The 18,901-nt window shown below is 29.7% G+C and overlaps 1 protein-coding gene across 2 annotated transcripts in view; it reads right to left on the bottom strand.

Annotated features, from left to right (window-relative positions):
- Window positions 1–7,156: 7,156 nt before the first annotated feature.
- SLC8A3_1 (Sodium/calcium exchanger 3) overlaps window positions 7,157–18,901 on the bottom strand; it is a gene marked incomplete at its 5' end in the record, with an annotated part of 87,486 nt that continues 75,741 nt past the window's right edge. For both annotated transcript variants that reach the window (XM_051218198.1, XM_035732089.2), the window contains 3 exons: window positions 7,157–10,161; window positions 11,751–11,909; window positions 16,995–17,105. In XM_051218198.1, coding sequence (XP_051074039.1) covers window positions 9,785–10,161; window positions 11,751–11,909; window positions 16,995–17,105 — 647 coding nt within the window. In that variant the 3' untranslated portion in view covers window positions 7,157–9,784. The remainder of the gene's footprint in view (window positions 10,162–11,750; window positions 11,910–16,994; window positions 17,106–18,901) is intronic.

Raw genomic sequence — 18,901 nt, 5'->3', positions numbered from 1 at the left:
ATGAAGAACCGGGTCAATCAGCCTTATAAATTGCTTACACTTACCTCTTTCTTTAGGGATGATTGGGATTTCTCCTGGCATCATTACTACCAATTCTACAGCACACAAGCTTAAAGCACGGTTTCCGATTCCGATGGAACTGGGAATCTCGTATGACAAAATGTTACCTGCTTGAATTCGTTTACTGTATTCTTGAATGCTTCAACAGAAGGAAACGGCTCTAGAAACATCATGCCCGGAAATAAACTGCCTGTGAATATAACCACGTTCAAACTAGAATCTGAAGTATATATAGCGAGCTCACTGTTATCAAAATGCTTGTCATCTCAGCACTTTTTATTTTCTATATAATTAAGTGGTAAACCAATAATAACCAGTAAGATACTCTTTGAAACTATCAATACTATTGTACGACAGGTTTGGGGAATGCAAGCGGAAAGATAGGAAAAAATTCCCTACTGCATAGGTGGGTGAGAATACATAATTTAAATCAAAGTCGGTCTAATGTTATTTTATATTCATTGGATATAATTTGAACATCTAATTCACATTTTATTTCCAATGCTAAATAAACACATGATATCACATTACCGAAAATTGACTTCGATGGCTTTTTATTATTCGACATTAAGTTTTTGTGATTAAAGAAATTCGGGACATTTATTACTTGGGATGTTATTCATGTGGCTTTTTGTTTTTTTTGGGTACTTTGACATTTACTGTTATGAACCCATAACTCTATATATCAGCTGATTTGCTATCGCTTACTGTAGATATATTGTTATCCTGGTGTCTGTCATTGTAGGAAACACACTGAGTATTGGTTTAAACTGACACTAAACAACGTAGACACACATGAGTTAGATTACTCTTTAATTTCAGTATATCTTTTATTCTTATCATGTTACAACACTTTTGAATAATAAGAACAATATTTCTTCAATCGATGATTGTAAGTATTTGTTCATAAAATTGATTTTCTCTTTGAAATAATTCACGGTAATAATCAATGTATTGATAGTGCATATTTCGACCTACCTGTAATAATGGTACTTTCTGTTTATCTATAAAAATAATCTATATCAACAGATTGATGTAAGAAGTAGGCTTGTACAACTTTCATGCACATGTAATTTCAGTAATAATTTATGACCATCATAATACATTAACATACATTGTAGTAAGTAGAAATATCGCTAACAGGAAGCATGATAAACTATGAGATTGTCTGGTATTTGTAACTATATTTCTAGCAACATTTTGCAGTCATATACGTTGATCTATGAATACGTTGCAGGTTTATTTTCCTAAATTTATCATTTATTCCATCCACCTATAAGATGTATCTTACTCCAGTAAACATGTAAATTAATATTTATTCTGTTGTCATTATATCGTGTTATAAGTTGTAAAATACAAATATCTTGACAGAAATACTGTCTTAACTTTTAATGTTACATCGAATAACAAAAGAAACCTAACACAACATTGAACAATAAATAAAGAGAACTCTACTAAGAAAGTTTTCTTATCGATGATATCGTTTACTGAAGTTGTACAATCCAATTTATAGTGATTTAACAGATACAAGAGGGTATTAAGAAAATAGACTGTAACGGAATATTAATATGTTCAGAATTCTAAAGTATCACAAGACGTTTTTAAGAAAAGATGGATAGTGGCTAGCAGTGGAATCCAAAATGCACGTTTCGTCCTATATATGCCTACATGAAACTGATCAATTGCAGTCCTCAATAACAATTGGAAGATACAAATAAAACAATACCAAGTGAATATCACAAGAAGGTTACTTAACTACTTAAAAGTTAACAAAATGTTCTAAGATGAAAGCAGAAGTAGAAGAGACAATTATATGCTTGAAGAATATGAATAAGGCGAGGAAGGAGTAAAAAAACATATCAAGGTAATAATGGTATTAAGTACAGAGCATATGCGGTTCATGATTGTGTTACTTATGGAATAAGTGTGTAGCATTTACTTGGAAATTACTGAAACCAAGAAACCTTCAGTAAGTATTGAAGTAACTTATAGTATCAATCCCTGCAATCTGAGTGTTTTATCTACCTTAATAAATTGACAAATTGTCTTCGTGAATAATATTTTGTATTTTTGGTTATTCACCAATCAAAGACAAATAAAAAATGTCTTTTAATTTTCATAAATGAGCGAGTAGGCTGTCAAACAGTTCGATCTGTGTTTTTATGCAGCTATGAATATTACTTTCAAAAATATAATATAACTACACTACTAAGATTTGATCATAGGTATATTTGAGTTATTTCTCATATATTTTGGATTATTAAGTAAGAAAAAATGATATACGATCTCGGAGTAATGTGTAATGTGAGCATATAAATAGTTGTAAATTTGTATGTTTCTAGGCTATTAGAATATGTATTACACATGTATGACCATAGTTTTAATAAGCTGTTTAGAAGGTAAAATAAAGCAGATTGTAATTTCAACAGTTGAGATCATGAGTCAATTGGAGCTAGACCACCATGGAAAACCTGGTAGTACTGGACGGCCATTTCGTCCTATTGTGAGACTCCTCAGCAGTGCTGAGGATCTCAACTGTTGAAATTACTACAATCCCCACAAAACCCCTTCTGATACTAAAGCAGATTGTATAAAGTAAAGACAAGATATTTCACTTATTTTTTCAAGTAATATTCTATTTATGACACGATAGACTTATTTATTACAATCTATGGTTTCTGTAATCTAGCAGATTTTAGATTTATTACTTTGTTTAAGAAAGTTAAACAAATAGACATTTCACATTAAAGATCTTGCTCTTTGTCCGCGTAAATCTTAATTGTGATAAATAATAATAATAATACGTATTATACTTCTATCATTACGCAAATTTTTGAAATGTTCTTAATCTAATTATTTGTGCATAGATTTCAAACTGTTACAAATCGTTTTGTGAGAAAAGATGGATAGTGGTTAGCAATGGAATCCAGGAAGAAACGCGCGTTCTAAATTCCATTAATAGCCACTATCCATCTTTGCTTAAAATGCTTGTGAATTAAGGTTATATCGAGGTAATCCGCACAGGAAGCACATATGCAAACATGAGACTGATCAATTGCAGTCCTAAATAACAATGGGAAGATACAAGTAAAACAACACCAAGTGAATGTTGTAAATTTTTTTTTATTTTCTTTTTCTGTATTCATAAATATCAAATTAATTCTCACATATTCGTTTACTTGTGTATGTGATTTTGTAAATTTGAAGAAAATATAGATTATAACACAACCATTTCACAAATGAATTTCGTGATGGAATATAACTTTACATGTTTCTCGAAGCTAGCATTGTATTAGTAATAAGACTAAGAATGAATTAAATTAGTTTCCTTTAGAATCAATTCACAAAGCCGTAAGAACGAATAACCAGTTAGTTGTATACACCATAGAATCTGGAACAAATATACATCAACTGAAATTGACGCACCACATCATCATGGAGATGAAACTGTTATGACAAACACAACAGTAGTACAAATACTAACATTATCAGAAGTAGTAACAAAATATTAGACATACAATATATGATTTGAGGAGAAAATATAGGTTACTGAAACAAAAGAATGTAGTCAATTGAGAGACTCAAAATCTGAGAGAAGACAGAGAATGGATGCATCTGCACAAATGACAGTCATTCTGAGCCATGTTATATCACATCTGCAACGATTGGACACGATAATCTAATCGACATCGACCAGGTATCTTACACCCACAAACATGATTCAGTCTCACTGTTGATGACTTAACGATCGATACGAAGTTTTGGACTGACTAAACTTAGCTTTGTCACAGCCTAATTCTATATCATTCAACATCACACGTCGAGGTAGACAATGCTTGGTAATTCGTACCAGACACCTCGACTACTTTAGTCGATGGAGATTTACTACATCATCAACCGATTCGCCCTCGCTACCACGTTTCCTGCCCCTAACTTCCAACAAAAATCTTCAGCAAATATATAAATACACAGAATAAACTTGCTTCTCCAGGATTCATCGGGGTCAGTGGCGAAAACATAGTATATCGGTGCAATAATTTCATTCCTTATCAAAATATCTAGTAGTTTGACATTTTGAAGAGTCGAGATTCTCCATGAACCTCAATTATTGATTCATCTGAATTTCAGTCAGTGAGAGGATATTTAGAGAACAAAAAGCAACGGGGTATATTTTTATCTCTCTGTGTTTTTACTGCCCAGTTTATTCGGACAGTGCACGAGCGACTATGTACCAAAGTCCCGTTCATTAATGCCTGTTCCACTACCAAATCTATCATTATATTAACACCAGCGAGGCTGAGAAAAGAATCAATCAAGGTTTTACATACACAGAATGCAGATAATGCTTATTCTCTATATTGAAGGAGGTCAACTGAATGACCAAACGTCGATACTGGTTACATGTTTTGAAGACACAATGTATATTGAAATCTCAAAATCTTAGAGTCATAGTTAATGAACCTATTATTCTATTCGACATCATGTTTGAAAATTGAAAGCTCCAACATATTGTCTAAGGCACAGTTCCAGAAGATCAGGTATAAAATTTCCTGAACTCAAATGGCTAGCATTGGTGATGGGTAGTGATAAATGCAGAGAAGGGTGAATAGTTGGGAACGGTTAATGTGATAGTGAATGAGAGATATTCGAGTGCCGTTAGAGTGTGATCAATGAATATAAACGATTATTTGGGACAGATTGCAGTACGACCTGATTCCTCGAGGTTATAGGTTTATTATCTCGATACTTTCAAAGAAACTTTCTAAGCTGTTCCTTGCGTTGCGAAAAGACGATAGATGTTGGTTATCGGAGGGAAACCTATGGCTGCGATCATATAGCCGCCAGTCGAACATCTGCCTGGGAACTAAAGTTGTTAGCTTTAGTCATACCATTATCCTATCGACCTGCTCCATATGGTAGGACCTAAAGTAACAAGTGTTCCAGCCAATATAGATCGACCGGGTCACTACAACTAACAAACCCGAGTACTATGTCACGATAGCGGTTGTATTCAATTTTCTGATTGTATACCGTTGGATGTGCAATGTCGTCCAATCAGAAATAGTTTTATTTCGTGCAATTTTATCTATCCTACCCTAATTTTTACTTTCTAATAAATTTCAACGTTTCGATTCATAGCGGACAAAAGCTCAGTAATCAACTTTAGTATTATTTTATGCTTCAGCGAATAGTTCATTCATACTAGCAATTCATTGATCACTGAATGAACGAGTAAATGTCTAAAATGACTGTATATTCTTGTCAGTAATTAATACTATTTTTGAGTTAGTTTGAACTACGAAGAAGTAACGAAACAGTACATTTCGATTTCTTTTTAATAATTGCCTAAGATTTCGATAATGCAATGAGAAGACGAAGTTTATCAGAATTATGTGATATATTTGCGCAATACATTTCGAACAATCTGATCACACAAATAATTGTTAAGAACATTTTAATATGAAAATTAAAAGGTTAACTAGACAGGTTAAAGGTAAGCCATAACTAAGAAAAAAATAGTAATAAAGTACACCAAAACAAATGTGATTGCCACTCTGGATAATAAACCAGTACTTCCAGGGTAGGTGAAGTGTAAAGCCAAATTGTTTTTAAACACATAAAGGGGGTTTCAATTTCCGTATAGCCAAGGCTTCAATAAACCTTAGTATACGTCCTCTAAGGCTTTTGTCCAACACAACAAATGCTGATTTGATATCAACCTTATGACCCGTCTCAATCAAATGTTTCGCAATGGATGATGATGTCTGTCTATCCTGTGATCTTATTTCACCATTGGAATTCATCTGATTCTGCAACCATTTTGGTATATGTTCACCCACCCTTAATTGCAAATCACGATTTCTCCTCCCTATGTACGTGTTTCCACACATACACGTAAATTTATAGACACAATGAGATGTGATATAATCGCTTTTGTGCTGTTTGGGCTTTTGGTGAAACATAGACCTTGTCTTTTCAATAATGACAAGTTGGGCTGCATAAAATGTCCGGTTGGTAGCTAATTTAAGTCTCCGTTTCAACATGAGACCATTTGTGTCGCCTCTAAATGGTAACGTAATGTAAACTCGCGTCATAGGTCTAGTCGTTATTGCAACCCTTCCAGCGGTTTGTGAACTTCAAAGAAAAACCATTATTCATTAACGTATCAGTCAAGAGCTTCGTCTCTACTTCATTAGTATCACTAGTACAAATACGATTGATTCTATTGAATAAGCTTTTTATTAAACCACGTTTGTAATGAATAGGGCAGTGACTATGAAAATTAGGATATTGCCCTGTCCATGTTGGCTTTCTATATATAGAACGTCTGACGGAGCCATCATCTCTTCTACTAATCAGGTTGTCTAGAAAAGGAAGTTGGTTGTTCTTCTCTTCTTCACATGTAAGAGAAATGTGCTTTTGACTTCTATTGAATTCTTCTAACAATCGGTTTATGTCTTCACCTTTATCCTCTGTTATATCATCGATATATCGCTTATGCAGAGCCATCTTTCGAATTGGGTCTTCAACTAAATTTTCAACATATCCCATGAACACATCAGCCAGAAATGGTCCTAAAGGGTTAGCCATAGCTACACCATCTATTTGTCGGAAGTGCTCACCTTCAAAAGTGAATTTTACATTATCTGTACACAACAATAATGAATCTTTGAGAGTGTTGACAGGAAATTGCAGTGGAAGGTTATTCAAAGAGATATAATCACACAAAATATCAATAGTTTTCCTGAGAGGTACATTTGTAATTAAAGTGTTCACATTAATGGAGCACATCGTCTTTGTCTTTATATTTATGTCCTTTAAGTATTTAATTAATTCAAATGAATCAGTCAAGGAATACTTATAATATTGATTTCGGATAGGGTTTAGTACTTTTGTAAACCATTTTGCAAGGTTGTGTGTAAGTGCCTAAGATGTCAATTTGTCATAAAAACTACAAACTTCCACAAACTACTTATTTTAATTTTCAGTGACAAGGTCTAGTTAATTAAGTTGATTACAATGAACAGAAACGGTTGTTAAACTACTGAGAAACACATTTTAATAGGTTATTCACTTTATGATAAATAATTAAAATAAAACCGATTTTATTTGACTTTATTATATATATATATATATGATGCAAAAAATGTTCTTCATTGAACAGTCAGCGTCGGTTTAGTGAATAGTATCAAAGTTCTATTGATAATATGCTTAGAAACCGTTCAATAAGTGTAATTTTTTATATGTATTAGATTTAATCATAAATTTGTAAGTAGTTTGACGAACATTATCAATGATAATACTTGATAAAATTTTCAAAACTAAGTAATATATATATATATATATATAGAGAGAGAGAGAGAACTTATTTATTTTAGAAATAATATAAATAATCTACAGTAATATATGCGTACATGGACGGCAGAAACAAAAATGTAATTACAATACTTTCTTATATTTCAAATATGGTGTAAAGTTGTTAAACAGTAAATATCCATATATGTAAATATACATATGGGTAATTAATAAGTTTATGACAATTAATATTAAATGTGGTAGGTAAAAATATAACTAACACTATAAAATTACACCAAAATTACATTGGGATATGGAGTAAAAATACAAAATGAGAAAATGAATAATTCAGATTTATATGCCGCTGATTTTGATTTCTGTTTGCATTCATAAACTTTACTAATAAACTCATATATGTATAATTTAAAAGGTGTAACAACACGTTTAAATGTTAAATCATTTCATCCTGAAATATTTATTGATCATTTGGTCTTCCAAGAAATATAATGAAAGAGTTTCAACGAAAGAAAGAAAGAAAAAAACCAAGTATCAGAAGGTGTATGTTTAAAGTGTAGAAATTCAAAGAAAAAATTAAATGGTTTATCTTATTGAGATGATGGATTCAAAATAGTAAGTACATGAATCCAAAAGAAAAATAAAACGATTGATATTTTAAAAGTTAGTTGAAAAGAAGGCAAGGAAATGGCACTGCATGCAGAGAAATATATTTAAATCAGACTAAATGTATGTACAAATATGTTATGTACAGAATTTATGATGCTTAATTCTATTTCTAAAAGAAATACTCAGTTAAATTCACATGAATGAGATGTTGGAAAGTAAGAAATTCATATGACTATGCTCTTAAAACACCAATGAACTTGTATGCGAATAGTTAACATTAATATTGTTCTCAACAACATGAGCATAATTTTTCGGAATCAATCCTTAGAATAATTATAAAGTCGAAATAGAAATATTTGTTTGTTTATTTTATTGTGAAAATCAAAAGAAGTGATACGGTTTTAGTGCTGATTTGTTTCGACCAGTATATCTGTCTATATATAGGCTTATTTACTTTCAAAAGAAGAATAAACAAGTGTTTTCCTTCAACTCAATTTAATTGTTTTACACAAACATTGTTCTTTAACAAGGTCATGTTTCCACTTATTATGATGAGTTTATGCAACGTGGATAATATTTTATCTCCCTGCAATTAGAAACGATTAAAAATGTTGATGCCTAGTATTGGTGAATTTAAGTCACAATGTAAATTGAAGTAATAGATAAATTTATATATGAATGAATGAACGAATGTATAAAAGAACGGATAAAGAAATCAATATACAAGTAGTAACAATATCCATCATTATTCTGAAAATGTACATACGAATGAGAATATATAACAATGAGAATGATTATAGATGTGGATATATGTTTCTCATTGTATTACCTTATAATTACTGATCAAGAAAAGTATTTAGGAAAACTATAAAATCTAATTTATGAGCGATTTCAGTTTATATATATATATATATAAATATCATAATGTATTGGTATATGTAGTAAAGATATTGGGTTGTGCACAATAAAAAAAGGTGCAAAGTAATATCTATGAAAATAAAATACATTAAGACTCTGTTATCAATAATTAGTGTACAAGCACAGATCAATATACAGATTACACTCATTTACTCTTATATCATAAACAATAAATATATGAGTACTACAACATATCATTAGGATTTACTTTTCTCTAATTAGTGTCAAAAAAAAGACAATTTAATTGATGAGAATAAACTTATAAATCATAAAATAAAGAGAAAACAAGTTTAACGGTTTATTCAGTTAGTAAATCTATTTTGTGTTTTTAGGTTTTAAATGAAAATGGCTGTATGATTGCAAGAAAGAAAGAGATACAGGCAAGGGGAAAATAACAAAGTACAACTATTTATATACCTAAAACTATTCAATGAAGTATGATTATTAATAATAAAACAATAAAATATCAATATGTGTCAATATTGTCATGATTAATGTCACCGTTAATAACTTTCTATTGAACAATTTTAACAAAGAAATAAATCACAACAACAACAACAACATTGACATCTGTAATACATTTAAAGAATTGTGTTTGTATGCATAAGTATTTATTAATTTTAATAAATCACTTATATGAATCTTGTATAAGTCAGTAATGTTGTTAATGGAATAATAAATGTTGGTTTCTCTCATTTTTTTTTATTATTTATAATTAGATAAATGTTATATTGATGATTCTATATTTGTATAGTTTTGTTTTACTTTATATTGTATAAAAGTATATACTTTGTGTAATGTTGTTATTGTAAACAATTTTCCTATTTCTTTTCTGATTTCTTCGTTTATCTATTTGTGTTTTTTTTTTCTCTTCTCCTTTTAATAATTAAAAACCTTCAATAATACAATAATTTTCTAAACCAGCTAAGAGAATATAAACAAACCATAAGAAAAATAAAAATAAAGCTGAAATATATTTTGCAACTTTTGGACCACCCAATTCACCACCAATAGATTTTTTACGTCTAAACATAATCAAAATAATTGCTATCACAGCAAATATACAAAATGTAGTAACGGAGAAACCTAATGATCCTGGTTGAACTAAAAATTGTGTTCCTTTAATTGCATGATATATAGCAGCTATACTCCAGCCTAAACCAATGCCTAAGAATACATTAACAGCATTGCTACCAGTTACATTGCCTATAGATGAATCAGCGTATTGATCACCGATAGCAGCAACTTTACTTGCAAATGTATCTAAAAACATTTGGATGTGTAGAAAATTAAATAGATTAGATTACTAAACTGTTAAATAAATTTTAACAAAAATATAAGCACTATATAACAACGATTGTAACATATTACAGTAATGTGGGTAACCCGTAGCTAAATAGTTTTTCGTTTAGTCAAAAATTTACTTTAGATGGTTGACGAACATTGAGTAACGTTATGCATTCATAGAGTTGACTAACTGACTATATGGTGAAATTGAATTAGTCATAGACAGCCTTGTTATATTAGTCACATTGTATGGGTTGGTCTGTGGGAAATGTATAAATAAGAAAATTATTTCAGTTTAAGATTCTACCATATATTCGTTTATTCATTTTATCACCTTTGTACTGAATAGACAGAAATATTTACTCTAAACGCCGATTAGTCCCATTCAACAGATCCTCAACATTTGCCAGTGGCACCATCTTGAATCAAACCAGCACGTATAAGCACTTAGCAAATGGATAAATCAAACTGTGATGTTTACTTTAACAAGAAAAGTTTATGACATTCTTAACAATTTTCAACTAAAGATCATAATAGGTCGAAGTATAGTTTACTTCAAACGTTCGTTAGACTTCTTGTAGTAGAAAAATATACATGAAAAGTAATAATATTGTACCGGAAAAAGAAAGTAACTCCATTTCAAATCACAACCATTAGTGAACAGAAGTAGATATAAATAAGATAGAGACGAGAAGAAACGTATGAAAGAGTTATTCAATTATTTTCACGGCTATCATACAGTGTTTGTTTTTTTCATAAAGAAAGCCATTCGCAAAGTTTTTCTTAAAATAAGGTCTTGTAGTTGTAATTAAAAGTATATATTTCTAAGTAAACTCTGAACAATTGTTTAAATTTGGTTATAATGCTTTAAGGAACAACCCCAGCTTGTTGCAGTCTATGTAACATTTTAGTGAAAAGAGACTTTTTACATGCCAGTGATAATAAAATACCCACAATCATAATAAGTGGCCCAATGATGTCCCATTACTGTTGCATAAACTGTCGCTCATAGTTGTTATATCGTTATCCAATAATTTATTTCTTTAAATCTTTATAAAAAATAGGTCTTTAAAATTAACTTTTCTGATAGTAATTTAACTGAAAGATTTTGACAGGAGTAAACCGATTATTGAGGTGGTACTCATAATTGCAAAATGATCATTCTGTAAATGACTTTTTATTTCCCTAATCTGTTTAGAATGGTTAATTGGCTTCGTTTTTACCCTATAATATACCAACATATGTGTATAAACTTTAATTGGAATACACCTCTACTCTTGTTATTCAATGAAATTAGAGATTCTTCCCACTGCATGTAATTGTTATAGTGAAACAATGCTTAACAACGCACTCATCGGGACAATACGTCTGAGTGCCAATTATTTTGCAGATCTTCACAGACTGTTTATTCTTTATAGAATTTAAAATACTTGTTTGACATTTAATCAAAAAGGTAAAAATCATTTAGAAACTGCAAACGTTTTATCTAGGATAAAGAAAAAAAACATTATTAGACATTATACAACGTTCTGTACTGAATTAATCTAATTGTACTATAACATTACCTGGTAAACTGGTGCCAAGTGCTACAAACGTTATTGCAGTAACAGCATCAGTCAATCCTATCGAACAACCGAATGACGAAGCTACATCTCCTATAACTGCGGTCAAAACACCAATAACCAGTATACATACAGTGAAACAAAACCAACCTCCGCCATAGTCTAATAATAAAATTAGCAAAGAAACAAATTATTGTTATTGTATAACTAAACAACACTTAATGTGTATAGAAAACGTATTTTATATATATAATCATTCACATTAGAGCCATATGGCCTAATAGAAATAAAATAGTTCCTGCAGCAACGTTTTGGAGCTTTGATGACTATTTTTTAGTAAAACCAATAATTGTCATCAAACGACTCTTGTTCACAGGACAGACGAGACAAAAACTATCATGAATTGTCTGGCATTTCTTGAATAAACATCATAATATGCTTATAGAATGTAGTATTTAGTAAATATTTCATAGCATGAATGCTTTAAGGATCGTTAGTGATGACTGTCTAAATGAGAACAAATATATCTTTGTCGTTATACAATAATTCCAAAAAAGTCATAAGATATAAACTAGCACTTCAGATAAAGTTGAATAATTTGAAGAATGAAACAGGACACAAGACCGTTTAAAAATGATGATAAAATAAGATATTAGCATTTTAAAAACTCTCAACGTTAATATGTACAAATTTTACTCGCAGTATTAAATTAGTTTGTATTGATAATTATATTGAGATAAGCTAATTACGTTGGATGCTCAAACGAATTTAGATGGTTTGAAAAAAGCTTTCAAATTCCGGAAATTATGTAACGGAGATCTATAAAATTCCTTAATTTACTTAACAAACATTTGATATTCATGAATTTCATTGAATACATCATCAACTGTTTTTTACGTGTCATTGAAGTGAATTTACCAACCCATCAACCTTATCCGTTGAATAAAGTATGACTATATTTATTAATAAAAGATTCATGAAAAGAATACAATACCATTATGAAATACATATAATTGTTAGCTAAATCTTTATAAAATGATTTCATTAAGTCATAATTTTATGTTCGACCAATTAAAAGAAGTTCAACTCATTTTCCCTATGATTTACTTTCATTGTGTCAATTATTGTTTATATTATTTTTTTATTCTATATTCTATATAGTACTCGATAATGCTGGTATACATTAGTGTATTAGTAATGTTAATTTTATAAAAAAGACACACATTTATATGTAAATCAATTAAATGACGCCAAAATGTCATTTAATTATAAAAAAACAATTGAATAAATAAATTCATTAATTAATTTAACTAGAATATTGGATAGCCCGCATAAATTTCTAACAAACAAATACGTGCCAAATCATATATAGTTCCTTATGAAAAATTAGTGATTAAATAATTGTATTTGCATTGTCATTCAAGTACAATAAGATATCATAACAAAAATTAAAGCTTTTTTTATTTAATAAATTCACTTGATATTATTTACTTGAATCTTTCCATTGATGTTTATGACTGCAATTGATCAGTCTCTTATTGAAATATGTGCATATTGTGCGTATTGCCTCGATATAGCCTTAATTCATAAGCAATATAAACAAAGATGGATAATCCGATGATGTTTGAAGTCAATGGTACTAGGTTCAAGTCATAGAGTGAACATCAACTATAAGATGCAAGTACATGTAGCTGACGAATCCTAAATGGGACGAAATGCGGGTCCTAGTTTTCACTGCTAGGCACTATCCATCTTTGCATATACTGACTGTATCAGGGGGGTTTTCTGGAGGTTGTAGTAATTTCAATGTTGAGATCATGAGTCAATTGAATCTAGACCATCATGGAAAACCTGAAAGCACTGGACGGCCGTTTCGTCGTATTGTGGGACTTCTCAGCAGTACGCACCCATGACCCCTCAACTGTTGAAGTTACTAAAATCTCCACAAAACCTCCTTCTGATATTAATCAACATATGCTCACTAGTGACTAGCCTCAAGAGGTATATCCCGGAGTTCTAGTAAGAAGTAGTGACCAGTGTATTTCAACCGGGTCAGTTGTGAGATAGTAACTCACTGATGACAATGGTGGATCTGCCACTCAGTTTTGTGGATTAGTTGAAGTAGACATTGAAATCGTTGAATGCCGACTCAGTGGTCTAGTTGGTTAAGCGCCTGACGTGAAACTGATAGGTCCCGCATTCGAATCCCGAGAGGCGGGGGTGTGGATGAGCACTGCTGAGGAGTTCCACAATACGACGAAACGGCCGTCCAGTGCTTTCAGGTTTACCATGGTGGTCTAACTTCAATTGGCTCACAAACTCAACGGTTTATATATTGACTGTCATTAAGATTTACTTTAAAGATTTTTCAGGTTAATATTTTATTGACAATTGAACATTCCTCATTTTAATGATAAGAAATTTAAGCTATTTTATATTGATATCTGTGTATCACATGTTAAATGATCGGTTTTTAATTACGGTAATTAAAATACATCAATACAAGAAATATATTACTATAGATTTTGATCAAAAGTCTCTTCTTTATTCCGAAATATCTACCAAGTATTTATAAGCTGTTTAGTTACCTTTTAATACTCTTCTATTTGTCTTATATAATCAACTATTCATCTGATATTATCTTTGTGACCTTAAGTATAGTGATCAATTGAGTTTAAATTAGTATTCATTATTAAAGAAATGGATTTTATTAAAGATTAATCGATAGTGTTCTCAAATGAAATGTAATCATATTAATGACAATGAATAATGTAAGTGATCTTATCTGACTATCAAATTTGTGTCAGCTAATTGTGCTTAAAATTAATTATATTTTGTTTAAGTAATAAAGAAATGATAATAGAATAGTTGATTGAAATTTAATTGCATTATGTACTATGAAATGAGGTTTAATAATAATGACAGAATGTTATTTGATGAAAATAACTAGAAATACGAATGATATTACCAAGGTGTATTTGTTTTTCTTTAAATGTCTCTTATTAAATTTCATTATTTAACATTTTAGAATAACAGTTAAAAAGAATGATTCATGTAATCAAACTATTTCGTAAAGAATGAATTTATAATAGATCTCGTCAACTGAATCAAAAACGAACACTAGAACTTTAAAGTTTATATTTCATAATGATTTGAGAGATTTAATATTCCCTCTATGATTACCATTTGAATATTTATTGTTCTAAAACTTAGATACATTTATGTCCATAATTGATTCACCACTTAATACCAGATTTTAGAAGAGATTATCTAGACACATAAAATAAACGCTTATTACATTCAAGCTTTTTTTATGATTCTTTAAATAATATCGATAAGTGTAAATTATTTTCATCATAAACATGTTGGATATTCAATGAATGGTAAGGGATAATCTTAAACCTATCTCTCATATATTTATTTTGAGTTCAATTCATTCAGCTGTAAAGGAATATAGTTGAAAGTTGATTATCGAAGCAATATTAACATTGACTAGAATATATATATATAATTCATTAAGATAGGAATGTTATAAAATGTATCTGAACCAAGAATTCATTTCTGTTTATGATCGTAAATATTTTACAATGATAAAAATTAATTCATTTGTTGTGTACAGATTTGGAAAAATAAAAAGATTGTCTGATTACGTAAATGGTGATTACATAGTTTTTATATTAATAATCTGAAATGTTACACAATTATGTTTAAGTAATTTATTGTATTTGCATACGTTTTGATACAGTAGTTATGTAATAAGATATTCAACTTTATATAAACCAATGAAATGTTCGACTAGTTTTATATATTCTCAATATAAATTAATTAAACAAAAAAGAATAAAAAAACATAATTTTATCCACAAACTGGGTTTTATAGTTAAAAGAGACAAAAGGCTAATAATTTTAGTCTACATAAACAATCCTTTCATAATCTAACTAATGTACAATTGAACTCATGTTTATTACATAATGGAATTAAATACTACAAATCGTCAGTTAAATATAGGTGATGTATAAATTTAACTTTATTTCAGAAAATCTCTTAAATACGTAGTTAAATTATAAGGTCTGTGTTTCACAAATAACTGGGTTGGTATTGAGTTTGATTAATTAACCTGTGAACTGATTGAAAACATACATATTTTAAGACTAGTATGCAAATCCGGTTCATAAGTTATGAAATAACTGGTTGAATATAAAAACTACTTTGTTTATATGTAAAGGTATTTTAGAAATAACGAAATAAATATATTTCATAGTAGAGGAATCAAGTCACTGGATTGATTTTTGTATATCTTCAACCGTTTAATTATCTACAAAAACCGTCAACTAATAGTTCATTTATAAGTTAATTTCCTGTAGAGTTATTCAAAGGTTTAACTGAACAAGGAAAAATGTGAGTGAAATTTTTCACAAATGTTTCTGGTTTATTATTTTATTCACTGAAAACGGTAAGTGTAAATAAAATACCCAGATTGTTTTACATTCTATGTAAAAGGATCAAATGCCTCAACATAGTATTAAACAAACATTGAGCGAGTTAAAAGTACTCCACAAATCGAAAAAATAATTAAGCAAGACGGTATGAATCTGTTACATGTTTGGTCTGATATTATCCTGATTTCAGCTTGTTAATCTATTAATTGAATAAATAAACACCATGTTCAACTTGTAAACTGTTTTCATTACGTTTACGCGTTTTATATAAATAAATTTATTACACACTAAGGCTTTATTAATTTTTAAGAACCTGAATTAAAGATGTGTTTGCAGTGGTAAGATTTCAGTTACAATGTTTTTCATAAGAAAAGTTGGATTTAATTTCACCTTAGATTACACTCAGAGGTAGATTATTCAGTGAAAATCCCAGTATTTCTTCTTTTCTCGCTTCCTAGCACATACTAGTAATTTTTCATTTATTTTGCATTATTAAATGTTGAACAATAAATTATTCCATATATTTGTAATAAGGAAAGACCAGTAATTAAGAGTTGGATAATCTACGCATGGATTTTTTTTTGTAATTTAACAATCAAAGATACCGTGTGCTAGCGCTATATAAAACATTCAATAAGAGACTAATTACGTGCTTCCATTAATAATTAATATACTCATTAAGGGTAATTATAAATTATAATGTGATTCCGTTTTAACTAAGTGAATAATTCCACTGCAAAGTGTAATAACATGCATTAATATTTCATTTTTCTGACTGTAATTACAAAATGTAATATATAGTATCTACCTGTTGGTGGAACAAATGCAAAGAGGACTTTCCAGAAAACGGTCAAAAAATGCATCACATAATCCATGCATGTTGGTAATTTTTCTCCTTCATCGTCGTCAACATCGCCTCCTTTTTTTCAAAAATTTGATATTTAAAACAAAAGAGAAATCAAAATATCATAGTTATATAGAAGAATAAAAATGTCAAGACTCATAAACAATAATGTACAATGTTTGATTTCTTGCATTTACTGTAAAACGTCTATACGATTAATGTGCTTATACATAAGAAAAAAGCTCATCGGCAAATTATTTAATAAAAGTGGCATTCAGTAGCCTCAAGAAGACATTTGTGACTAACCGCGAATCAATCTTATATAATTAGTGACAGAGACTATTTTATCTATCTGAATTAAGGTTGAACAAACTATGAAAACTATGGTATTTTATCTTTTAACAAACCAAATGTTTCGAATTCAAATTAGTGTAAAATAACAGAGATATAGAAATAGAAATAGAATAAATAGAATAAGAAAAAAAACGATGAAGCAAAGATTTGTTTACAAATATTCATTCTCTGTATTCTACTGTTTTCCTGGAAAAAAACATTATCGTTGCTTATATAGTTCAAGCAATTAAACGGATCAAGTTAATAACGAAAGAGTGGATGGAATCTTCAAATTAAACTGATTGGATAAATTTAAAAGATGACAGTCAAATTAATAGGCAATTGGAACATTGAAAAAGTTATAAAACTCAGCGTTTCATAAATGCAAGCTGAAGTTATTTCTGTTTTTATCTTTATTATTGGCGTATATGTTTTCGAAAGTAGAAGTAAATAAATCTGTTACCTTTTGTTTATAATTTATGAGTTACAAATGTTGTGTGCAGTCTGAAAATTTAGCTGGAATCTAACTGTTTAGAAATAAACGTTTTTTACTAGTAAACTTAGATACGTCAGTGTTAAGCCTACATAAGTTGCTATTATCGCAAACGCTTCATATGAGAAACATTATTATATTATGTGGTAGAGCTTCGACATGAAACAATTCAAATTTCAAAAAGCTGATCCACGGAAGTTTATGAACGCAGTGGATCGGTTTTTCAGAACTGACCAGAATAAGATATAAGCTTACAACTACTATTCTCAGTTGTTCTATATAGGAAATGCGGTACGACAGTTTAACTAAATTCATTTTACTTCTGTAATTGAACTGTCAATATTATTACCGATATAGCTGTTAAACAATCCAACAATGTAGTTAAATGCGGCTAAATACAATTTCATTATGCTTTGTTATGTATACTCCAGAAAAGAGCTTTTATATGTCAGTAAGAAGTGATATGCTTTCAAAGTTACCTAAAATTGTCTTGTGAGACTGAATGAAGCTTAAGTACAGCTTGTTTGAATAACTCTTGATTAGTGAATCTATTGAGTCATTTTGATCTCACCTGGTCGATGGTTGTTCTGAGGGAGAAAAATGACAAGAATGACTATATGTAATGATTGGTGTCTACATGATATATTTCTACATTCGCTGAGATTACTGAATTTCTTCTGATTGTATTCAAATCGAGTAAAAATATCGTCAAAAACTTTGAAGCTTAAGTTTATTTCAAGCATAACCTAGTTTCAGAGTTATTTATTATTGTACTAAAAGTTGTTTATTAGAAAAATATTAACGTATATTATAGTAAAACTAAGGATAAGTGAAATAAAAGAAATCGAGTTGAGTAAAGGATTATGTTAACTATAACATTTCTACTTATGAAATACAACGAAACATAGCTTTTTAGTATTGTTCATTCCAACAAGCTTTTAATTTATAGTCAGTGACGTTTGGCACTGAACAAATTTATTATCATAAAGGATCACAGAGAAAACAGCTTGCTAGTGGATGTAATCTGACACTATTCAAAATCTGG

Source organism: Schistosoma haematobium, chromosome 1, assembly GCF_000699445.3.
Source record: "Schistosoma haematobium chromosome 1, whole genome shotgun sequence".
NCBI classification, from domain to species: Eukaryota; Metazoa; Platyhelminthes; class Trematoda; order Strigeidida; family Schistosomatidae; genus Schistosoma; species Schistosoma haematobium.
Note: the sequence above shows the minus strand (reverse complement) of the source record. Positions and strands in the feature narration are given on the sequence as shown.